Here is a 26,999-nt window from a genome sequence, read left to right as displayed (position 1 = left end):
ACACTATTTTTAATTTAAATTTATTAATATTTATTTTCTATTTTTTAGTTAGATTTTCTATAAAAGCGTATTTTGTTAGTTTTTTAAAACTATTATTTTTTAGCTTAATAACATTAAATCGACCGACAGTTCTTCTGTATTTATTCCTAATGCGCTTCAGCCAAATTAACCTGTAATACAAAATATTATCGATATTATTATACAATGGAGACAATGGTTGTTTATCTTGGAAAATAGAAAAAATAATTAGAAGAGTAAAGAAAATGTTATATGTAAATTCTTAGAATGGTCCTATAGTTTGATAATTCTAAGCTTAAAAGCGGTAAATTTTACCAGTGCTGGTAGATTTCACGGTAATATTAAGATGAGACGACCTTAGTGCTAAGCGGCTTCTGAGATCCGTATATACAATACTGTAAGTATTGCCGCCCATGTTGATATAAAATAATGAATTAACAAATTACTAATCCATTAATTTTCTAAAACGTAACGCAAAATAACTGTTATCGCCTTGTTAGTATGCTAACTCGAAAAGTAATGACCTCATGAGTTTCGTTTGAATTTTTATCAATTGCTTAATTTTGTGGTAACTCGTAATTGTCTGCAAAATTCAATTATTCGAATTACATGGTAATAGTGGATAAACGAAGCTTTAAGCATTTGCTTTTAGTAAATGTTTATAAATCTATACATATAAATAAAATTGGAGTGTCTGTTTGTAATATTGAAATAGCCTCTTTTTACTACATGCATACGAATATGTATACGGTACATACACACACCAAAATAACATTTTTTACAATTTTTCTGTCTGTTTGTTCCGGCTAATCTCTGGAACGGCTGGACCGATTTTGACGGGACTTTCACTAACAGGTAGCTGATGATATAAGGAGTAACTACTTTTTTTAGACTAGCTTCGCCCCGCGGCTTCACCCGCGGTACGACAATAACCGCGGGTAACATCGCGGGACTCAGCTATCATTAATAAAATTTAATGTTTCCGAAGCGAAGCGAGGGCGGGTCGCTAGTAGTAAATATGTTGTGTTGTTTGTATGTGTAGTAGTAGTTACATTGTACGGTGCGTTCTAGAATGTCTTCTTATATTTCAAGGCGCTGATTACTACAAATTTTGGTTTAGAAGGTTTTGTTTTGCGGTCACCAAATCATTTGACTGAAATGAAAACATTCTAATTTGCGAGCTTCATATATTTTCTATGTGTGCCTGAACTTAGCTTTATCTTTTAATTAAACAGCATTTAATTTGATTAGTGGTCCCACATTAGTCGAAATTCGACTATAATTAATTGAAATTATAAATCTGAACATTATTATGATTCTATTGTCAAAGACTTATTATACTTCGATAATCACATATTTTTCCAAGACTACACTATAGATAAATAATATTTAAGATAAACAATATTAACCTATTCTGAATTTGAACACAGACTTAAGCAATAACAAAAGTTTGACAATAAATAAAGAGTATATATTATATGTGTGTGTGAGTATCAAATACATGGTAGTGCGTGTAATGTTTTTTTTTATCGATTTAATGTACAATTTAAAAAAAAAATAGCATTCTGCACTTCTCTGTATTCTCTATAGTGTGGGAAATTTCATACTCCTCCGTCCGCACAATTTTCGTAAAAAGAGGTACAAAGTTTTTGCTTCACGTATTAATATATAGATATTATTATGATAGTTGTTGAGATAAAAAAAATATGCGTTGCTTCGTTTCTGCATAAACGCATCCGCCCCGTGCTGCCGACTTTGGCGTTTATTTGTTCTTTCAATTTGTCGGTATCACTGTGCCGAGTAATATCATACGTAGCTACTTGGTGTTCCCAATGAATATTGTTTTTCAATGCAATCATATGATGATTCTCACTTATTACCTAGAGCGTAAGTTTCTTGATACTAAAACCGCTTTTATGGTGAAAACTATTATATGGATGTTAAAAGGCAACTAATTGCACCACGCGCTCTTAGCTAAATTTAAGTGTCTGCAACTGAGCTTTGACACCATATGAATAATTAAAAAAATGACATACCAAACAGTGTATTAAGTAGACCGTTTAGTTAAGTTCTGAAATATGGATCACTGGTTGCAAAAACCTCACCACCCTATTATGTATTGATCAATTTGAAACTATCCAGTGCACTTCATAGATGCTAAATTTTTCCTTTCTTTTTTCAGAGGCACTACAGGAAAAATGGCATCAAAGAAGACGAGACAAGCTGGTACTGGGACCCACCGGCGGAAACGTCAAAATCAAATCCAAATCTCGAAAACCAATATAAGCATCAAATACAGACTCTTCAAGATGAAATATCCTCCTTGAAAGAAAGAGCCACCGTGGACTTGAAGCCGGACAATGAAGAAGAACTAAATAGGCTCAGAGAAGAAAACAAAAACTTGACGGTCAATCTAGAAGATCTGGATAACCAACACCAGATGGCAATGGAAAGGTTACTAACATTAAAGAAAGAACTACAAAAAAATTTTGAAGTTCTTAAACAGGAGCACGAGGAACTAAAAACAAGTAATGATGATTACGCTGTGGAGGTAAAGACACTGTTAGAAAAAATAGGCGAAAGAGACAAAGAAATCGAAAACCTCAAAGTTAAAAGTGCTGATTCTGAAACATTGTCGCATAAGTATCAGAATTTAGAAAGAATACACAGTCTGCTAAGAGAAAATGCTGAAAAATTTCAAGAAGAGAACCAAGAACTTCATGAAGAGGTATTTAAACTGCAAGAACAAGTGACTAAATTAGAGCATGAAATAGAACTCGCGATAAAGAAAACAGAAAAATCGAATACAGTGCCGAAAGAACAGTACGACGAAGTTATAAAGGAATTGAACGAATTGAAGAACAGAAAGAACTTAGACTTACAATTGGATGAGATCAATATTGACGATAACGCCAAAAGCGTTATTGAAAATTTGAAACGAGAAATCGGTGAACTCAAACATCAATTGAACCAAAGGTCCTCTGGAAACCATGAAACGGAGGAACATAAAACAATAAAAGCCGAGAAATTCATGCAGCTGTACAATAAATATGTAAATTTCGAACTTCCGATAGATTACGTGGGTGAAATACCGTCACCTGGTGACAGTATAGTGCTTTATAAACTTGAAAGTGTTTTAAAAACAGTGAATTCATTCAAAAGAGACATTGATACACTAGAACAAAAATTGTCTGAAAAGAACCTAAATATAAACCATTTGAAAACTCAGATTGATGACTTAACAGCAGAGAACGACTTTCTAACAACAGATATTCAACATTACGAAAGTGAATTAAACGAAATGAAAAAGAATAATGATTTTCTCATATCAGAAATAGCAGTCTTAAAAAACACATCCAAATTAGAACCCATAATAGAGACACATGAAGATAATCTGGCTAAATTAGAAACTGAACTAGCAGATTCAAATAAGCTTAACAAATCGTTTGAATGTGAAATTAAAAGGATTGAAAAAGAACTGGCGGAAGTTCAAGCAGAGAAATTCGTACTACAAGAAACTTTAAATGATCTAAAAGGTAAATATACGGCTATGTTAAATGAGGTGGAAACGCTTCAAAATAAGACTAGAGATGTCGAAGAGCTGGAGAACAGTGCGTGTGTTCAACAAACAGAACAACTTAAAGCAGCTTCTGATGAAATTGATAATCTCAAGAAACTTTTGAACGCAGCAAACGCTAAGAGTGAGCAACTGTCTATAGATGTTCATATAATAGAAAATGACAAGGTTCTACTAATGAAGGAAATAGATGAATTAAAAAAAGATTTAAGAAGAAACATTTCAGAAAATACACAATCTGAAACGAATGAAACATTGTTAAAGAAGGCACTTTCAGACAACGAATCAAAATTAGAAGAATTGTCAAGAAATTTCGCAAAAGTAGAACAAAGTCAATTGCAAGGGGTAGAACTAGTTGGCTTTTTAAAAGAACAGTTACAATTGAAAGATAATCACGTACCCAGAACAGAGTTTGATAAACTAAATGAAGAAAGTAACACTTTGACCGGCCATCTTGAACAAGCTATCAAAGAAAAAACATCTTTAAGTAAAACAATTGAAACTCTCAAACAAGAAATAGAATTGTTAAAACAAAATGAAAGCGAGCTTCTGACTAAAAATGATAATAAAAAAGATCAAGACTTGAATACATTAAAACTGACAATGGAAGACCTTAAGGCTAAGCTTATCCAACAAGAGCTTATGGATATTGAAGTTGAAAGCTTGAAAGTTGAAAACAAAAAACTCAATGAAAGACGAATCCAACTAGAGACAGAACTGTCAAATACCGATTCCAAAATTGTGCATTTAGAAGAAGAATTCGAAAAATTAGTAACAGATTTAAACGACAAGGATACATTGATTGATACACTTAATAATACTGTTGCGCAAAACGCCATTTCACTGGCAAACTTGAGTCAAAATGTAACCGACTTAGAAAACACGTTATCTAAAAAAAATGAAGAAATACAAAGCCTCAAAAACTCATTAGAAGACGCAACTGTAAAACGTAACAGATTTGACGAAAATGTCAAAGAATTACAAGCGGAAATAAGTAAGTTGAATTTAGAAAAGGAAGAAATATCTAAACAGATTATGATCTTACATGATGAAGTAAATGTGAAGAATGCCCAAATATCCACATTGACTAACCATTTAGGGGAACTTGAAAATTCTGGTCGCGATTACAAGATTTCCATTGAAAACAAAGACAAAGAAATAAAAGAACTGAATCAATCAATAGTCGAACTTACGGACAAAATTAAAACCGTGGACAATAGCACACATCATAATGATGAATACGCTACATTACTTTCAGAGAAGACAGCTCTAGAGAAACAGGTCATTGAACTAAAAAATAATGTGAGCGCGAAAGAAACTGAACTAATTGATTTGAAAGTTGAATACGACCAAATTGAGAAGTCAGTCAATGACTATAAGATTACTGTAGATAAGATAAATTCTGAAAAAGGAGAATTAATTAATTTAGTCAATTTGAAACACAACGAAAGTATACAATACCATAATGAAATTCAAAGGCTTAATCAAGTTCTAATGGAGCACACCAACGAATACAGAAGATTACTTGAAGAAAAAGATCATTTGATACAAAATGTTTCACAAAATTGTGCGAATTGTGAAAATTTGAAAATAATTCTGAAAGAAAAAGATGATGCAATTGTAAAGCTGAATCAAGCTACGAGCGAATCCCTGAAAATGAGAGCGGAACTGGACAATGCCGGTGAAACTGTCAATAACCTGACTGAGAAATGTGATAATCTGAATAAGAATCTTACAATACAACTTGAAGTCGTCAAGAAATTGACAGCAGAAAATTTACAGGTAATTAATTATATATCTAGTAGATTTATTCTAAGATTTTATTGTTGTTTTTTATATTATTATTTTCTTATAACAATAAATAACGTTCACAATGGGTACGCCCATTGTACGCTCATTGCGATAATCGTAAGACCTACTTGTGATTTATGCAAATCATTGAGCAGTTAGTAGTTTGTCTATTCTCTCTTTCAAAAATGTTCACCGTCTAAGATTATGGAGTAGAATTTACCGGTTATCGTTCTCGTCGAACCCGTCCCTTACGACGAAGGGCTCGGCGAGTAAATTAACCCACAGACACAGCTCACTGAGTTTCTCAGTGGGTCGCGTTTCCGATTCGGTGGTATATTCTGCGAAGCATGGCTCTTGCTAGGGTTCGTGTTAGCAACATCGTCAGGCTTGAGCTCCGTGAGCTCACCTACTAGCCCGGTGACGCTGGTATGATCTATCTATCAGCTTAGGTAGTAAAAAAAAGAGTGGCATTTAACTGTACCAGAACAAAAATGTGTTTGTATTTTATTATTTGACTGCGAATATCTTTAAAACAATAAAAAATTGTGTAAAACAACTTATGTTTAAAACCGGTGCAATCTGTTAAATAGGCGAAGAAAAACAGTTGAGTACCATTTTATTTTATGTAAACTTTGTTTGCTCTAAAACAATTACTCTTTCCTATTATTATATCCCTAATTCTACTTTCTTCGTAAGCTAATCACTACAACTTGGCTTAGATATGTGGACGAGCTCACAGCCCACCCGGGGTTAAGTGGTTACTGGAGCTCATAGACATTTACAACGTAAATGTGCCACACACCTTGAGATATAAGTTCTAAGCTCTATAGTTACAAAGGCTGCCCCGCCCTTCAAACCGAAAAGCATTACTGCTTCACGGCAGAAATATGTCCTCAATCGCTTGCATATTAAAGTCCAAAATGCTTCATTTCTTCAAAATTAGTTGTCGGAGAAAGAGCAGAACCTTGCCCGCGAGCTGGACAGGCTCAGGTTGCATCTAGTGGAAACCGAAGAGAGCTACACGCAGGAGCTGATGGTGTCTGAACAGAAGTTGACCGAATGTCAGACAAGGCTGCACCAAGTCGAAGAACGAGCTAAACAGACAAGCACTGTCTACACGAGTAATAGGTTTGTATGTATATAAAATTAAATATAACGAAATCTTTTTAATTACCTGATCCCTTAGTAGATCGGTGGAATGTGTAAGGTAAAGCAACGTAAACACCTTGACATCCAGACGTACTGGACTTTTGCAGATTGTGACATGCTGATGCAGGCCGAGGCCCGTGAGACGGTAACCTGCGCAAGTTGCATCCTATTGCATATTATTTATCGTCATATTTACAGCATCCGAGCCAACCAAGAAGTGGAAACTCTTCGTAATCAAATAAAGCTTCTAGAGAAGCAAAGGGAAGAAGTGCAAGGGAGATTGAGTGAAGCAGAAGACGCTAGGAGTCGTAGCGAAGCGGCGCTAACTAATCTGCAAGTCGTTTTAGAACAATTCCAACTAGGTAAGTTTCAGAAGCCATTAACGTCCTTGTCGTGATCTACGGAACCGAGACGTAGATGCTTATGGTACGGCTGGTCCGAAAGTTTAAAAGTCGCTTAGTAAGCTATAACCGATAATCGTTGGGATAACGAAGAGTCCTGGAGTGGAGACCGTGGATTGGTTAACGTAGTTTACAATTCCCCGTAACGAGGTTTGTCTATCTCTCTCATATCGGGATGGATGTAATGTGCTCTGCGTAAACCCTGTCCCGCCGTCTCAATAACTCCGACTGGGTTCCCACCCGGTCCGGGGTAGGGCGCCGGCTGTGAGCGGCAGGAGTTTTTAGTGAGGTTCGACTCCCACATACCCCACCTGCCGTGCGGGTGGGGATCCGGCGATTTTCTCCTGTGGAAAAAAAAAATCTCTCTCATATATTGGATGCTATACGTTCAGGAGTTGTTTTGAAATCGCCTTTTTTTAATTGACTCTAGCATTCTATATCTATGGAGAGCGTCCTGTAGTCTGACACAATGTAAATGCCATCATTCACGTTGAGATATTAGGTGGAAATCATATCATCTTAATGTAACGCGAGAAATGATCACGAGAATATTTGGCTTTTTGAGATTAGCGTTGCCTTAAAATTGTGGATTTTATTTTTTTAAGCTGTTTTTAATTTCATTCCCACTAAATATTCATTTGCAGATAAAGAACGAGACGTTCACGCGGCAACAGAGAAAATAAGAAACAAAATGGAAGAATTGAAACATAGAAATAACGACCTCCAAGACGAGATAGCAAGACTCAATGCTAAGGTACAAGAGGCACTGGCCGGGCTACAAGCGGCCAGTAGACTTGGAGATCAAGTCGAAACCAAAACCGCGCAAATAAATGACTTGAAGGAACAAGGTTGGTTTGGTTTTGTTTTAGTTCTACTCTATCTTTTAAATTAATAATAAAATCAATAGATATATTTTTTAGCTTTAAATTTTATTGTCTGTTCATCTAGTTAGTTATCGATTGCCGATATATACCTTTATCGTTACCCATGAATATCAGCATTACCAGGGTCACAGCTAATCCGTAGCCTGCCCTAAGTAAAAAGCTTCGCTTTGAAACCCTCCTAACTCGTATTTTAATGGTAAAACAAGCTAAATAAGTGCCATATATGCAACATTACAGTCTTAACAGTGCGCTTTATCGAATGCATCTATTCAATTTGACTGTTCATTGTAAAATAATGTGAACAACTTAAAAATCGTGTTAAATTTTTGCAGATTGTCAAATTATTATTATCGACACTTATTAGTAGTCACCATGGCAATGTTGTAGGTAATGAATAGTTGCAAAGTTTTAGATTTGCCAGTATTTTTTATTGTAGTAAGTACTGTAGTTGTATTAGTGTTGTTTAAGAACAAAGTATTGAAGTTGCACTTCTTTTGGCACGTTGAAATTAATAGTGTGTTTTGTAGTTCTAGACTGTATACGCTATTTTAGCTTAACGTAATTGTGTCATATCTTATATTTAGCGGTTAAAGTTGCATTAAATAGGTCATTTTTACGTTTTTTACACATTTTTTTGGTTTTCTTCAATATCTTTGGCATTTCATTAATGGTCTTAAACAGTTTAAGCCTGCCAGAGAAGTATTACTTCTAACTTATGCATATAAATATACATTCTCTTGGATATGTCTAGTTTGCCTTGTGTCTATTATAACTATGATAGACAATGTCTAAATTTTGAATCTTACATAAGAATGAATAGATTCGATCAATGGGTATCAGCAAGTTTTAACGAACGTTTCCCGACTAAATATCAGCTGGTAATTCTGGGCTTTATTAATCCCAGGCTATCAGCTGGTATACAGTTATGATACGTATTTCTGCATAGTAATAAAATCGAAAAACGCTTGACACACGTAAGTTGAATGTCAAATAAATGTTTGTGTACGTTGACGATCAGTCATCATGCTTTTAGAGTGTGTCCGTTTTGTTATAATTGATTCGATTTGTTTTAAAGCAGCGAGCTGTTTGTTTGTCTAGAATAGCTTGGCATTTACATGCTACAGCATGGATATTTGATTTTTTTTTGTTTTGTTTTTTTGCTTTAGCCATATGCCAGTATTGATTTTTTTTCCCCCGAAAACGTAGGAAGGGCTATAACCAATTTTTACCAATAATTTGATATAAGTCTGCATTATAAATTAATATACAAAATCATCTACTCGTTTTTCGTAATTAATTCATTTACTATAACAGAATCTATATTGTTATATTAAACAACAATAAATCTTGATATATGAAATCCTCCATAAATAAAGACAAATAATGTTCTAGAATGCATTTGTAATTCGGATATTCTTTTTTGTTATCTTAACTGGATTGAATCAACTATGTACCCTCTGGTGTTCTCAGGCATAACACAGGCATTGAAAATAAAAATGCTTATACGTAATTTTGAACGTTATACAATTTAGTGACATTTTCTTTCAAATATATTATCGCCAATATCCCGAAACCATGACTTAGTTGATTCAATGTGGCGTTAAAAAATACAGCTTTCGAATGCAGTACAATATTAATTTGAAGAGCCAAGCTTACGCCGGCTTCGATCTAATCTCATTTGGTAACTGTGAGGCTTTACACCGCGGCTGTGTACTGTCATCCGTACGTTTTACCACTTACCGTCGTACGATGGTAAGATGGCGGTGCACACGTTTGCGCTACACTCAGATTACCATATGGGGTTTGATCGAGGCGATGGCTTTTCGTCGTGATGTCCGTTTTTTTTTTGCTTGTGTTTGTTTCGAAATTTTGCACCTGCAAGTCGTTCCTTGCACTTTTATTGTGTTTTGTAGTTTTGCTTTGGAAACATTTTGATTATTTCATTTACTTACAAAGATTAATGTAAATCAAAATATGGAACTGGTTGAAACCGCGTGCTGTTCCTGTCGCTGTTGGCGTTCAGTTTAGATTTTTTATCTTTCCTACCTGAGCTGATTAGCCTTGAGAGGCTATATCAGCGGAACCTTAACTAGTTAGTGAGCTCACGGGGCTCAAACCTAATGACTAAGTTTAGATGGATATCACACTGTTTATCGTAAAATATGCGGCTAAAAGCCATCTTAATTTGTAACGAAATCTTCAAGTGCTCATATATCATAACTTTAGCCGAAACTGGATATTTAACCAAGGCTGTTGATTTTATTGCAGACTACATCAATTAACTGCCCAACTTAACCTCATAGCATGTATGTATAGTATCGTCTATGTATGCATATCATCAAATAGGGTCTATTCAACTTGACTAATAATTGAATCAATGAAAATGGTTTCCAATGCAAAATGAGTCGTTGCCCAAGATTTACTGTTTGTTTTGATTGTTTCGTTGTTGTTCATTTTCATTCTTAAATAGAAACGTAGAAGCCAGAAGAATTCACAGAGCCGTATTGTTTCTGAGTATTACTTCAGGTACTGGTTGTATTAAATAAAAAACGGAATAAGTTATTAACACAGCCTAATAGAGATATTACGGATTTACGAAATCTCGCTTTTTTCAGCGGGATTTAAGTATGAGTAATGTCAAAATAAAACATCTCATTTTATTCATTACAGTGATGGTCGTACGTTGTCTATGCAAATAAAACGATACCGCGTGCGTGTATTTAACGCGTTCAAAAGTGGGCACGCACCGGTAGTTTCGAGTTTATTAAAGCTCTATATGACGTCCAAGCACGCCAATAATAACTGATTAATAGTCTTTTGACATTCTCAACGAAATAATGAGGGTTGACGTAAAAACCGCTGATTGTTCGTCAGTAAAAAAAAATTAAAAAGTTTTGTCCTAACGAATTGTTTTTGACACATTTGAAGGATATCAAATTATTTGCATATATCTCGATGACATAATGAAGTACTCTAATGCAACATGCAACTCTGAGATCGTGCTCATTTTCAAGTCGTCTTTGAGTTTATGAATTGCTGTTATCCGTTCTTATCATAATAGTATAAGGTCTGTGTAATGACTTATCTGTACCCAGTGTCTGAATAATACTTTGAGATCGTACGGACTGCGCCTTCGTGTGAATGCCAACATGATAATATTCTGCATGGTAAGAGCTGATTTTTGTCATTTGTAGACATTGGTACTCCTGTTTTTGTTTAGTTATCAACGTTAGCTCAAAATAGATCCCTTATAAATACACTAGTTTTTAGTTTTGTGCAAATGAACTAGATTTTTTAGCACTAGACTTTCTAGAATTTGTTGTTTTCGTTTTAGATAGCATATGTATGCAATTGATTACTATCTCAAGTTACGATATGTATTTGATAAAATTCAGACCATTTAAATTCAATCCAATAAGATGTATTTTAAGTTCTGAAGATCGGTCCCCTACACGAGATCGAATGAGAAGTCCGTGTGTGTTTTATTCATGAATGTAATTTGTACATTTCGATTCAACCAGTCGCAACTCTCCAAGCGTCCGTAACCGCAGCCGAGGAGAGATATTATAACGCCATATCGAACCAACAGGACAAGGTGGACAAGAATTTAGTCAAGAATATGGTCATCAATTATGTTTTGACACAGTCGAATAACACTGTCAACAAGTAAGTAAATATTATTGAAGTGCTATTTTTATTTTGATTTGTATAATAGCATTGTGCAATAGGTGGTGGTCACGACCCTCAGTATTGAGGAAACCGAAGCAAGAAGAAGAAGAATAGCATTGTTGTAATACCACAACAAAGTAAGCTGTCCGGGTGAAACTGGAAAGGCCTCCGGGCCACCAGTAATCCTTCAATCATCAAAAAAAAGTACGTTGCAGTGTTCGAGTAAAATACACAGTATTTCTGCCTTTAGTGTTATCGTCGAACCTCAGGAGTTCATCTACCAATCCACTTGTAGCTGGAACTTAGGCTACCAAAGATTCGGTAGGGGGAAAAAGATAAAAAGCTACACGAAACGACCACAGCACTCCTACAAATTTTAATGTACTGATCTCAGTTGTATTAATCACCCTCCAGGATCCAGGTGCTCAGGGTGCTCTCGACAATACTAGACTTCAATCAGCAGGAATGCGAGAAGCTAGGCCTGGTGAAGACGAACTCTGCGACCGATAGCTTAGCGGCGGAGTTCGTCAAGTTCCTCCAGAACGAGTCCAAGCCGAGGTCCCCGCTGCCGAACATGATGGGGATAGCGCAGAGCAGCAGGAGTACCACGCCTACTTCTAGGAAAAGCTCTACGATCGGTATGTGGTCTCTTTTTAACTATCCAAGCTCCCCCCCCCTTTTTTTATGTACCCACAAATCATTTCGAAACACGAGATTTAATTTTTTGTTTCATTGCTTAGATGTGTGGACGAGCTCACAGCCTACCTGGTCTTAAGTGAATACTGGATCCCATCTATGACGTAAATCCGCCACCCACCTTGAGATATAAGTTTTAAGGTCTCAAGTATAGTTACAACGGCTGCCCCGCCCTTCAAACCGAAACGCATTACTGCTTCACGGCCGAAATAAGCAGGGTGGTAGGCCGCGTGGGTAATAATAACCTACCCACGCGGACTACCACCTGCCACAAGTAAAACTTCGTTAACGGTTATAACCTCGCATTTTTATACTGTCATCATATTATGTCCGACGTTCAGAGTACTTGACAGTTTCCATGGTCACGGATGACTGTCGTCTGCCATTGATGAAGACCGAAGAAAGTACTAGCTTCGTTCTCTTTGATGGTTCCAGGACCGCATCCGACCTTCGAGACGGGACACAAACGGAATCCATCGAACGGCTCCAACAACCTGCTCTTCCAGAATCTGGACGCTTTAGAGACGGCGTCGGTGATATCGCGAGACTCTGAACCCGAACCCAGGGCGGCGCCCTCCCTCGACACCGGCGTCAACCAGACCCGCAACACCGAGGGCTCCATACTGAAATACGTTCTGAAAGATATGTGATGAACGGTAAGTAATAAGGGTGATGCGTAACAAATAACAGGTATCGTGTGATATCGACTGTGAAATAATAGTAGCAGCTACTGGATTCGCGTTTTGTTTTCTTAGACTTAGTTATTCGGGCAGACTCATAGTCTAGTATTCATTGATTGTCCGACCTCACAGACAATGAGACATGAGATTAAAGTCTCTCTATTGTATCCTGTATCGACTGTCCCGCCCTACGGCTAGTATTGAGTAAGGTGTAACACCAAGTAATATTAATGTTGTACGATAATGTAAAATATGTGTGTATTTATTGTCTTAGCAAATGCACTTTTGTTTTCGATTGTCCAAGTATCAGTCTGACGTCATAGTACGTACAGTCGCGTGCAAAATTATACTCTATTCCAATTAAGAAGTCCCTTTTGACACTTCTTAAAATGTAACTCTTCAGGTTTTGCATTATTTGAAATAATAATCATTTTATGTTAATGGTCGTAAACATGATTTAAGAAATACACAATCACTATCTAAATCATTATACAATTAATTCACACACACACAATCAACATAATAATAACATCTCGTCTTCTCGCATTAAAACTGTATAATCTCAAAACTTACTAATTTTACAGGACAGTGTTTTACAGGTTTAACATGTGATATTTTTAATATTAATCATCTTTGCAACATAATTTTTTTATTTTTAACAGTTACATTATCTGTCTTTTAAAGTAAGATAAAATTATATATTAATTTTGTTAATAGTAGTCAAAACATAGGTAAACAAAAAAAGTAAATTATGCTCTTTTGACTGTATTTATGAGTAAAATACTGGTGATACCAAATGATTCCGCATATTAACTCAATTTCGAATATTTTATGGAAATTGTACACTTTTAATGCGAAAAGACGATCTGTCAAATAAGACTGCGTAACTGGAATAGAGTATAATTGAGATTTTAGTTGTATCAGATCGATGATTAGTTTTTTTTTAAGCTTTGTAATTTGTTTAAATTTTTTTATGAAAATTGCGTTTTTTTACGGACTGCAAATGCAAACTTAAAGAAATTTGTGGTTGTGTTGGAGCTTGGTACAGTTGTTGTTCACACCCCAGAACAGACTTCTGTCTTAGTACCACCACCACAGTGGGATGGGTGGGGCAAGCTTTAACAAATGCCCACTCATTCCTATTAGCCTTTGCTGAGGTATAGAGCTGGAATCAAATTCTTTTATTTTGGCAACAGTCAAATTAGAAATTAAAAAATCAATAGTAATTATTCAGCGTCTGCACACACAATCCAATCATTATTATTGTAGTTCAAAAAAATAGTGCCTATAACAGATGAGCAATTAATGTAAATAACAAATCTAAATGCTGTGTAAAATCTGTAATATTGTTAAATAATTAAAAACGTTAATAAATTGCATCTTATTACATTTGTAAATATATATTTTAGTTTCTGTACAATATGTTGGTTTTTTGTTCGCCTTAACTATATAATATATCTTTGTAATAAATAAATCTTAATAAATCTTATGGTTAGTTAAAGATGCAAATAATCAGTGGAATGATCTAGTGCTTTATCAAAGTTTGTGATATTAAAACGATTTAATTCTGCGCTTTTTATTAGAGTCGTCTATTATCAAAGGTGGCAATCTGTGCATTTAGATAAAAAAATGTTATTGATATGTCAATACAGATTGATTTGAATATAATCGTCTCCTTCAAAGAATACGGTTCAAAACCTGCATTAAATAAAGGTTAATACTTAACCTGTTATTTATCTAAGATGTCGTTCAGAAGAGTTTTGTGACTGCCAAAGTCAATAATTCGTTTTTCTGATTTACCAATAATTGTCCAAAAGTCACATTGCCGGCTTTGATAATAGTCGACTCATTACTAGTTCACAATGAATTGATATCTGAATGAACACGATCATAAACTGACTTTTGATTCGTAGGTTAGATTTAATAAAGTAAAATAATGTCTACATATACTTTACACCAGGGATCGGCAACGCGGCGCCCCCGATCCATTTTTTAATGCGCCCTCGCTGGACTAATGCAAATGTATGACAGCCAGAGCGATTTACTTACTCTTGTCAAACGGCGATATACAGCAAGTAGTCAGTTTTTTTTTTATGGGATTTTATGACCTGGTAACTGAGACCTTTAAGTCATGTCTTATTTTAATTTATATTCATATTTTTATGAAAAATGATATTATGGAGTGAAATGAAATGAAGATGATTAATTTTGGGATGAAATTAAATGAAATGAAATGGAATGAAATATAATCTCAGTAAAATGGTGGTCATTTACTAAGATTTTTTCAGTGGACTTTTTGGAGGATCCCGAGAAGTTACGTCCAGCAGCTTTGTTTCATTTTCCGACATTTGTGCACTTTCACAGATATTAAACAGTTAATAAACCACCATTATTACACATTTAAACCCGAAGAAACACTAAATAAACAAAATAAAACAAATCACACAACTTCACTCCTCGCGTTCCCCCGCCAAAAAGTCAGTAGTCAGTTGAGTTTAGGATTGTGCATAGATTAGCAGTTTGCTAACCTTGAGCGTATTTAATAACACGCACGTATGTTTTGTTAGTGTGCGATCGTATTTCGAATAGACCACGCGTAGACCGGGCATTTAAAACTACTACTATACAGTTAGATAATTGTTTAAGGACCGGAAACTCTAAATATATCCCCAATTATAAGAAATTAGCTGAAAATATGGACACCCAAGTTTCACACTGAATTATATGTATCATTATGTATGACACCAACAAAATAAAGTTATAAAAAATCTGCTTTTTTTTAAATGCCTATTTATACCTGTTGATTATCTGTAAAATATGCGCCCTCGGTGATTTTTAAATTTAGCATTGCGCCCTTAACGATAAACAGGTTGCCGGCCCCTGCTTTACACTTTTAGTTGTAGTTCAAAGAAGTAAACTATATTTGCCTAATTAATATCTAATTTAATCATAGTTATACAAGACATAGCCATATTTGAAGTATTAGACATTTAAATTGTAGACTAATATATTTTATATAGGTAATATTAATAGTGATTCTTGTTGTCTTCAAAGACACACGAGCTGGTGGTGAGCGGTCACTGTCGCACATGGAAGTTGGGAATCCACATGGTGGGGGGACTCATTGTAGAGCTGGAGGGTCGTATTGTGGTTGGTCGTCATGGTTCGAGGTAGATGGTGCGATAGTAAAGATCAGATGAAGGGATTGTTTTTTTAATGCTTAAATGGGTGGACGACCTCACAGCCCACCTGGTTTGAAGTGGTTATTAGAACCCATAGACGTCTACAAAGTAAATGCGCCACCCACCTTGAGATATAAGTTCTAAGGTTTCAATTATAGTTACAACGGCTGCCTCGCCCTTCAAACCGAAATGCATTACTGCTTCACGGCAGAAATAGGCGGGGTGGTGGTTGTCTTGAGCATATCGAGGGGTGAAAGCCTAATTGGTTTAAGGGACATTTCCCTTAACACGCGACATTTATTATTTCAATTAAAGATCCGTTGTATTTGTTATTAGCATCAACAGTTCGATGTTTTGAATTGAACTTCAATAATGTCTAACTACATTCGTATAGGTGAAGAAGTTTTTTTGTTATGGTTTTTTTTTTCTTCGGAATTTTAACATTTAAATAGCTCTCCTGTAAAGTTGCAAAAATGTCGCCTAAATCAAATTTCCTTTCACCCATCGCTATGTTCACGACGTATCTCAAATTGGAGGTCCCCCCCCCCGTCATCCAGCTCGAATGTTTTGCATCAAGAGCCCCGTTATTTCGGGACATCAAGTGGAAACATGTCGGCGATGAATATAGATCATAAGCTATACAAATAATTTCTCTAATATCGTTCTCCATAAAAATACAAATCCGTTTGTATGTACCCGCATTTTGCTCTTAATGCTAACTTGTTAATTCCTCATTCCAATGTCATTGGTATTTTGATAGAAAACTATAAGTGTGCTTAGTGCGAGTTATTTAACGTTCTCGATAGCGTAAAAGTTAACTCAAATTTGTATGCAATTGGAACAGCGCCCCTAGCGGCAAACGTAGCAAACGTTCTAACTCCATACAAATTTGAGTTAACTTTTACGCTATCGAGAACGTTAAAAAACTCGCACTAAGCACAGAGAAGATGCGAACTTGCGCTTTTCATACGAAAGAATACAAACCTAGACAAAAAAGTTACAGTATAACACATACAATAAGGTTCAGTGTTTGTCAAAGTTTATTACAATATTTACGACAAATATAATAATTAACAAAAACTACATATTACAAATTTAGACAAGAAGAACCCACCTTCCAATTAATTTCTTGAAAATATTAAAAATTATAACTCTGTCAAAATATCATTAATGTAGATAAAATATTGTACATTTTGTAATTACGGTATGCGTCTGTTATCTTATTGTGATTTATAATTTAATTATAAATAAAAAATATTTGTATTTCAATATATCGTTGTTTAATTAATTACCTAATATACCCTCTGCCATCAGGACAGTACATCTTTAGGTTTTAAGATTTGGGAAATATGAGGCCATCAGCGCAAAAGTGGCCTAACCCACAATTTTTTATATTCAAGCTTATATGACGTACATTGGAATTTATTTAAAATATAAAAAAAATTTGATGCAAAACCGACCTATCCATAGTTTCACCCATAGATAACAGATAGCTTTGTGAAAATTATTTTTGCGCGTATTTTTTTTTTGCCAACTCAAATTCAAAGTCATGAAAATTAAAACCAATTTTTTTTATTTATTGATTTTATGGGTGGACGAGCTCATAGCTCACCTGGTGTTAAGTGGTTACTGGAGCCCATAAACATCTACAACGTAAATGCGCCACTCACCTTGAGATATAAGTTCTAAAGTCTCAAGTATAGTTACACGGTACGAAAAGGGATCATTACATTACATTAGTAACGCCGGTTACTGTTCGTCAATCGCATTCTAGTATCAAAATTACTATTTTTGTGATATTAACTATTATATTTCTTAATTTTAATGAAGGAAACTCTACTAACTGTAACATAGTTTCACATCAAAAGTAATCAGATACATATGATTTGATATGTGGTGAATCGTTGTGTGTGTGTGCAAGATTAACTTGTCGTTTATTTGGCCCCTAATGACGTCACAGTTAAGAAGATTTTTGTTCAACGTTCGTATCGTGGAGTTCGCATGGCCTTTTTGTAGATACAGTTTAATTGGATACCCGGGTGAATGAGCTCACGACACATTTTAACTGGTCACCAGTGTGCTTAGTGCGAGTTTCTTAACGTTCTCGATAGCGTAAAAGTTAACCCAATTTTGTATGCAGTTGGAACAGCGCCCCTAGCGGCAAACGTAGGCAAACGATCCCGTTCCATACAAATATGAGTTAACTTTTACGCTATCGAGAACGTTAAAAAACTCGCACTAAGCACACAGAACCCGCAGTCAGAGCCGCATGAATGCACCGATGACACTTAAGATAGAAGTTGCCTCTATATTGTATAACAGTTGTTTCTCCCTTTAAACCGCAACGCTTAACTGCTTCGCGACCCAAATATCCAGGATCGCGATGCCAACTCGGACTTCAATGCGCTCTATTCCTGACAGGCTATCCGATTTCCTATTTGGTACTTTAGCATCAATGATTGAAGATATTTCTAGTTGATGTTGATAATAGAGACGGCTACTAATTAGGATGCTAATAGACAAAAGTCTTCAAAGCTTGCGTGCTGCCGGTCATGACATATGGCGCTGAAACGTGGACATTGACCGTAGGTCTGGTCCGCAAGTTCAAAGTCGCTCAGCGTGCTATGGAAAGGTGTATGCTCGGATTTTATTTAATGGATCGAGTCAGAATGAGGAAATCCGTCAAAGAACCAAAGTAACAGACATGACCTAAAGATTAGCAAGCTGAAATGGCAATGGGCCGGACATAAGTGTCACAGATCCGATGGCCGACGGAGCAGATGTGTTCTGGACTAGAGACCACGTATCGGTAAGCGCAGCGTTGGGCGTCTCCTGCCTGCCTCCTGCCTCCTGCCTGGATGACTTGCGGCGATATGCTGGGAAAGATTGGACGCGGAAGGCGGAGGATCGTTCATTGTGGCAAACTATGGGAGAGGCCTACATCCAGCAGTGGAGAGATACAGGCTGAGGATGATGACTAATTAGGATGAGCTTTTTATATCTAAATGAGCACAAGAGTAGCCTGATTGATCATCGTCGCTCACGAAGTCAGCAACTCCAGCAGCATAGCACAGCCAAGCCATCAGTCCATAGGTATGCTCAGCATATTTTTCCGAACCAAGTAATACTTGCATTTAGGTGCGGCATGAGCTGCAACCAAAAATCAATTACTTAAATGTAAACTATTGGAGTATTTTACATCGGACGTCACGACGATACGATTTTTCAGCCTCGGCGACTTAAATATTCATAACAACAATGTAGAAAGAACCTAAGTGCCAACATAAACAAAAAAACAGTTTTATGTCAATGTCAAAAGATGACACTTACCTTTATTTCTTTCTTTTAAAAGCAACAACGTGTTTTTTACCGGCATTAAATTTGTGGAGAAACTAATGAAAGCGTACCTATTATTTCGAGAGACAAATTCAATACACCTAAACCGTATCCAGAACTATACCTAGAATCTAGAATATAATAATATGATTGTGGTGGAAATAAAATAATCTATATCTATACTAATATATAAATCTACAGTGGTTTTACGGATGTTCCGTTATAACTACTGAACCATGCATCCGATTGACTTGAAACTTGGTATCCATGTAGAAAACACGTACTTAATGGATAAGCTAATAATTATATGAGTGTTGGACTCCCTACACCAGTTGCGGGGGCGTTATTGCCTTAATGATCAGAATCTTTGTGGGGGTGAAAAATAATAATGTTAATTCTAAATGCCCAGCGAAGCGGACGGGTACAGCTAGTTATACATAGAATAGACGACAAATGAACTAACCGACCGTACAATAGTCAAATCGTATTTTTTTTATTTTATATATTTCTCATATGAGTCGTCTATTATCAAAGGCGGCAATCTGTACATTTGGACAAAAAAATTTTATTGATATGTCAATACAGATTTATTTGAATATAATCGTCTCCTTCAAAGAATACGGTTCAAAACCTGCATTAAATAAAGGTTAATAGTTAACCTGTTATTTATCTAAGATGTCGTTCCGAAGAGTTTTGTGACTGCCAATGGAATACAAAGTCAATAATTCGTTTTTCTGATTTACCAATCATTGTCCAAAAGTCAGATTGCCGCCTTTGATAATAGACGACTCATATCAGTGCTTCGTACAGTATAAATTGCTTTTGTGGCAACGCGATACTTTCAGACACTCCTTAATTACAATAATTTTGCTTAGATTTCCCGAATCCGAAACAGAAAAAGGGTAATAATGATATTTATTACAAAATCGATTTTTTAATTATTCAAAGAAAGCCTGAAGTGATGCATTAATAAGAAATTGGCATCAACCAGCAGAGCACAGTAAATCCACTGCCTACTTTGTAGGCAGCGGCTTGGCTCTGCCCCTGGCATTGCTGAAGTCCATGGGCGACGGTAACCACTCACCATCAGGTGGGCCGTATGCTCGTCTGCCTACAAGGGCAATAAAAAAAAAAAAAAAAAAAAAAAAAAGAGGCTTCAAATCTATTTTGAAAAGAACACATCATAACCCTGATCTTTCCTGAGAGAAACACAAGGAAAGAAGCTTATTACACACTAGGTAAAATTATAACTTTAAGGAAAATCCTTATAAACTAAAATATATCTATAACTTTGACTCTTCTATCTTCCATATAGTTAGTTATAAGACTACTATATAGCTATACTACCAGATAAACATCTCACATGAGATTCTAAACGCAATTTTGCCTTAATAAAAATAAAAAATAAACTAAATCACATCACCCCCAGCGTGATTAACTGCCCGTGAATTTTCCGCCCTCCACCCCCTTTCTTGGGGCACTGGTCAGTACAAATCCACCGCCTCTGTAGGTAGTCGCCTTAGAAACTGAACGCAAAACAAAAATAAACAAAATTTGCGCGTTACGAAATTCGCGAATTTACAATTTACATGTATTTCTTGGTGTGTGCATTTAAAATGTTAAGTGTTAGTTATTTTTTTAAAAACTGTGATGAAAATTCTACAATGCCCCAGTTAATTAACAACCTTGAAGTGTCTAAATCAAGTTTATCGCAAAACAGTTTAAGGGGACATTAATTTGTCGAGAGCCATGTTTTTTTACTTTTGACGTTCGTATTTTTTTTTTTTTTTGAAAATGACATTTGTCATAAAGAAATTTGGCGCGAGAAAAACAATAATGGAGGATATATTCTCGGTTATCTTTTATTTATTCAAAATTAAATTGAAATGACGAACGAAGAACGATAAATAAATGAACATCAGCGAAAATGTGAACTTGTGGTTTGGATATTGTGATTTTTCGGAGACTTTTTGTGTGTGGTTGGATTGAATATTTAGGTTTGTATTTTGTTTTTAAATATATTTGGCAAGAAGCAAAGGGCAAAAGCACATTGTTTACTTTAATAATATCATAGTAAAAATATTGCTCAATTGTTAATTTTACAAAACCATCAACCATAGGTACCTACGTGAAACAGTTAAATCATTTAAAATTAAATCATTATTAGTAACATCATTACAGTTAAATCATTATTAGTCCCTTTTAAATCAGTTACAGTACAGTTACATAATTATTAGTCCCTATCAGACGCTCACTATCAAGTGATTAATACCTACAAATTATAATTTAGGTACCTATATGTTACACAGATTGAAGTAATGTTGTCGTATTTTGTTTTTTGCATATGTGTGATGTACCTACATACCTATGGTACATACCAACATATATATACTGTACATATATATACTGTCTCTTGCAGTAAAATATATAGATCAAAGAGCTCTATTGAATAACCCACTGTCTGCAGTGCATTTCACAATATTAATAAAAATCAAATCGTATCATAAAAGTTATATCGCACCCGTCAACAGTGCCATTAATCGTGTCAACAGCTAATTCGCTGAGTCAACCGTAAGCGCAATACACGTTAAGACAAAAGCTCTACTTAAAAAACGCCAAAAACGTCCACGCTTTGCGAATCATTACTCGCTAAGATACATCTTATGAGGTTGAATTTGATGTTTTTATTTGTTGCATATATGGGTGGACGAGCTCACAGCCCACCTGGTGTTAAGTGGTTACCGGAGCCCATAGACATCTACAACGTAAATTTCGCCACCCACCTTGAGATATAAGTTCTAAAGTCTCAGTATAGTTACAACGCCTGTCCCGCCCTTCAAACCGAAATACATTACTGCTTCACGGCAGAAATAGGCGGGATGGTGGTACCTACCTGTGCGGACTCACAAGAGCTATGAATGTGAAAGGATATAGAGTAAGAGGTAGACCTAAGAAGAAATGGATGGATTGCGTGAAAGACGATATGGGTATGAGGGGAGTGAGCGAAGAAATGGTATATGATAGAAGAGTATGGAAGGACAAAACATGTTGCGCCGACCCCAGGTGACTGGGTGAAAGGAAAGAGAATGATGATGATGATGACACACATACATACATAGGTTGATACCCATTATTTTAATCGAATTAAGGCTTACGACCTCATGTTAGAAGAATAATGCCGCCGTGCTGCTCTATATCTAGAAGGATATCGTTTTTAATGTTCAAAAACAGCAAAAGACTAAATCACGCTCAGCCGATACTACAAGAAAATAAATGAAAGCCCTAAAATGTGGGTCGTTTGTGTGGAACCTTGGAGATTGTCAATGTTAGCCCTTGAAGGACCGAAGCCTTGGCCACGTACGTAGGCGACGTCGTGCGACATGTTGCCAGTTTATATAACACTTGCTGATTCGCCTGACGTGTTCCATAGAGATGTATCGTACTTGGTAAATCAGATACTAGGTCCACCTGTTCCTAATTTTTTATTATTGGCTATTGCATAGATAAGTGGAGGAGCTCACAGCCCACCTGGTGTTAAGTAGTTACTGGAGCCCATAGACATCTACGACGTAAATGCGCCACCCATCTTGAGATATAAGTTCTAAGGTCTCAGTATAGTTACAACGGCTGCCCCACCCTTCAAATCGAAACGCATTACTGCTTCACGACAGAAATTGATGGGATGGCGGTCCCTACCCGTGTGGACTCACAAGAGATCCTACCATCAGTAATTACGCAAATTACAATTTTGCGGGTTTAATTTTTATTACACGATGTTATTCCTTCACCGTGGCAGTCAATCGTAAACATTTGTTAAGTACGTATTTCATTAGAAAAATTGCCTGCAGGATTCGAACACCGTTGCATCGCTCGATACGAATGCACCGGACGTCTTATCCTTTAGCCGATGACGACTTCTTACGAATTTTAAGAAATACCTAATCCAAATACCTAATCCATATAATCTTCCTAATCTCATTCATAACCAATACTTAACTTAGCAAGCAATCTCAATCTGCCTATTCCTAATCTCAAGTTTTGAGTTCGTTATTCTTTGATTAATGTGATCATTGGATAATTATTCGAATGATTAGGATTAGGCATTTAGGGACTGTGAGATACGTTGCAATGTGTAAGTGAGTGAGATAGTGCAGGAACAGATGGGAGCGTATTCCGAACATTCGATTTTATGTTTTAAGAATAAAAAGATTAGGTGGAACAAATGGATTATACATTTTTTTTTGTTGCTTAGATGAGTGGACGAGCTCACAGCCCACCTGGTGTTAAGTGGTTACTGGAGTAGACATCTATAACGTAAATGGGGCACCCGCCTTGCGATATAAGCTCTAAGGTCTCAAGTATAGTTACAACGGCTACCCCACTCTTCAAAATGAAACGCAATACTGCTTCACGGCAGAAATAGGCAAGGTGGTGATAACCACCCGCGCGGACTCACAAGAGGTCCTACCACCAGTAAAATCACCATGTAAAGAAAAACCTTCATAGTCTAAAACTCTTTAGTTTTATAAAAAAGATTTTACTTATAATTATGTCATTCAGTGAAGTTTGACATTCAGTAAATAGAAAGTTCAATTTGTTAAAAATAATAATGTTATTAAATTAAGGGTTTTAAATGAAAAATGTTTTCTCATTATACACATAACAGAAAACGCAATTAAGTATTTTATTGTTTATTTATTCTGAAGTACCCAATATCATTATATACACATTGACAAAATGGGATTAGGTGCAGCCTAATCTCGTAAAATACCTAATACTCGGATCCGTTTTAATAAATCCGACTCATCTCTAGTGTGCCTTATAAGTAAATATGCTTTTAGAACGTAGAAATAAAGACTTGCGGGGAAAATGTTCGCGCTATCAAGTGTCTTTGCTCGCTTGACGGACGTTGTTACAATATTGTATCGACGCAAGATATTATGAAAATATTGTTATAGTAATTTAAAAGATAGCGACTTCGTTACTTATGACGACATTCAAGGTCATACCAATGAGATTACAACAAGGCATAGACCAAATTAATACCAATAGACACATACGAAATAATTTAATTGTCATATCAATAACATTTTTTTTTATTGCTTAGAATGCTTAGATGGAGGGACGAACTCACGGCCGACCTGGTGTAAAATATTTACTGGAACCCATAGACATTTACAATGTAATTGGCGCCACCTCGTTAAGACGTGATTCCTAAGGTTTTAATTATTATAGTACAACGGCTACCCCACCCCTCAAGCCGAAACACATTACTCGTGTGGACTCACAAGACGACCTACCACCAGTAATTACGCAAATTATTATTTTGCGGGTTTGATAAAAGATGTTATAAGATTTGAAGATTTTATAAGATGTTATTATACCTTCACCGTTCCAATCGTAAACATTTGATAAGTACGTATTTCATTAGAAAAATTGGTGCCCGCCTGCGGGATTCGAACACCGGTGCATCGCTAGATACGAATGCACCGGGCGTCTTATCCTTTAGGCCACGACGAATGCCCGGGCTGTTAAAAAGTTTTGAAAATTATAGGATTATTACGAAGTGATCAAAATGTACCAGAATCAATAATATTTTACAAAATAATCGCTTTAGTTGATTAAATGGTTTTTTTCCAGTTTAGTTTTTTTGTTTTCAAAATATCGATACTAGTGCAAAAACTTTATTAAAATGAACCTATAGTTAAGTTATTGAAAAAAAAAACACAAGTGATTGGCCCGACGATAGCTACCCCCTCGAAAACGCTATATCATTAATTTAATTCAGCGTAACGCAACATAATGATTAATGATCGTTCAATATGAAAGATTAACCTCAAAACTGAAGCGCTAGGAACATATAAATATATCTGCAGAAATTATAATAGAACATTACATACTCACATATTCATAATATAGATTTGCGAATAAATTCACTGCTCCATTATTGTCCCACGAATATTGGAACTCAATGAAATCTTTTTTTTTTATTGCATACATGTGTGGACGAGTTCACAGCCCACCTGGTGTTAAGTGGTTACTGGAGCCCATAGACATCTACAATGCAAATGCGCCACCCACCTTGAGATATAAGTTCTAAGGTCTCAGTATAGTTACAACGGCTACCCCATCCTTTAAACGGAAACGCATACTGCTTCACGGCTGAAATAGGCCGGGTGGTGGTACCTACCCGTGCGGACTCACAAGAGGTCCTACCACCAGAAATAGAATAGAAACCACGTATAGAAAACCTCCCCTTTGTGTTGATTGGGTACCGCAGGATTTAGATTCCCCTGCACTCTTGCCTGACGCCCGATCCTCGACAACACCTGGTCCACGCACCAGGTCCGATCAACAGCCAGACTTGTGTCTTGTCCTTGAAGCAATAGTCGATGACTCTACCCTGACCTTCTCGGTACGCCAGTCTGTGAAGCCATCCCAGGTAGTACTGGTGCTCCAGAATATCCCACTGGAGTAGACAGGTCGCCAATCGATTGCTCTATCACAGCAATTAAATGGACCTGCCGCGTATAGCGTGCTAGAGTGATGAAAATCGGTATTCGCCTGAGGGTTTGAACATAAAAATCGCATTGCTACGTCTCAGCTTATCCTTAGGCCATCAGCCTTAGGCAATCTTGTCTTGCTTTGCAAAGATCTCGATTTTTATACCTTAACGATACTTGGAATTAACGTAAATCAACTAAATAACCGATATTGCGATGTGTCGATATGACACACATCCCTACCGCTTTAGTGTTAGTGTCGTACCAGTCCTCATCGACCGCTTTTATCGATTTCAATATCTCGCTAGATCTCAGCTCTAATATTTTAATATTGAACATGATTTCGCTTGCCACTTCGTCTCGTATTACACTGAAAAGAAACCATTCTGATTTTTTTATTTATAAATATCCTGTCAATCAGTCACGGTAGGGTTGTTTTATATCGGAACGTTTTCTATTGACTTATTCCGAATATAAGGATCAAAATTAGCGGAACCACAACAAATAAAATCACCCAAAAATTGCAGACGGCTGTATAACAGTGATTTGTAAAACTAAACAGTAGAATAATCTATAGAAAAATACTGTTACGACGTGTCTAGATGTTTATCATTTATATACATAATTAAACTTATTTAAGTATGTATACTAGTCTTTGGTACCTATAAGCTGCTTTTAAACTACGCTATAATATAAAAGCATATAGTATATAGCTCATAGCACAACAATATCGCACACCATACATTGTTAAGGACACGTTCACACTGTACTGTACTATATATTATTGGTTAAGTATACGTTGCTATACTATATGCCACTATAGTATAGTGTAGTCTGAAAGCAGCTTAAGTTAAGATAACCCTAGTTTAAGGGCCAGAAGATCGTGTGTGATTTTCCCTCGATTATTATTTATATATGTACTAAGTTAGAATATTAATTTAAATGAAATACGGTAATAATATTAAACCATATTCGGCCTCCATAACTATACATTTATAAAACAAAATAAATATTAAAATCAAACCTAAATCCGTTATCTTATACATTTAAACGAGCGATCCTTGTATATAAATATATATATAACCTGAACCTCAGAAACGGCTCCAACGATTT

The 26,999-nt window shown here is 36.0% G+C and overlaps 1 protein-coding gene and 2 non-coding genes across 3 annotated transcripts in view; all 3 read left to right on the top strand.

The window, feature by feature from the left end:
• Positions 1-17,318, top strand: part of LOC101744212 (thyroid receptor-interacting protein 11) — an 80,776-nt gene extending 63,458 nt beyond the window's left edge. The window contains exons 3-9 of the mRNA XM_038020123.2: positions 2,201-5,377; positions 6,330-6,514; positions 6,734-6,897; positions 7,581-7,784; positions 11,342-11,486; positions 11,904-12,127; positions 12,621-17,318. Of these exons, the coding sequence (XP_037876051.1) occupies positions 2,201-5,377; positions 6,330-6,514; positions 6,734-6,897; positions 7,581-7,784; positions 11,342-11,486; positions 11,904-12,127; positions 12,621-12,835 (4,314 nt within the window). The 3' untranslated portion in view covers positions 12,836-17,318. The remainder of the gene's footprint in view (positions 1-2,200; positions 5,378-6,329; positions 6,515-6,733; positions 6,898-7,580; positions 7,785-11,341; positions 11,487-11,903; positions 12,128-12,620) is intronic.
• On the top strand, positions 8,673-8,755 carry Mir283 (microRNA mir-283). Its single transcript, NR_107247.1, has one exon. It is a non-coding gene; the product is annotated as a microRNA mir-283 (primary transcript).
• Positions 10,329-10,418, top strand: Mir12 (microRNA mir-12). Its single transcript, NR_107267.1, has one exon. It is a non-coding gene; the product is annotated as a microRNA mir-12 (primary transcript).
• Positions 17,319-26,999: the final 9,681 nt, after the last annotated feature.

This window comes from Bombyx mori, chromosome 24 (genome assembly GCF_030269925.1).
Source record: "Bombyx mori chromosome 24, ASM3026992v2".
Classification (NCBI taxonomy): domain Eukaryota; kingdom Metazoa; phylum Arthropoda; class Insecta; order Lepidoptera; family Bombycidae; genus Bombyx; species Bombyx mori.
This window is presented reverse-complemented; position numbering and strand designations above follow the sequence as displayed.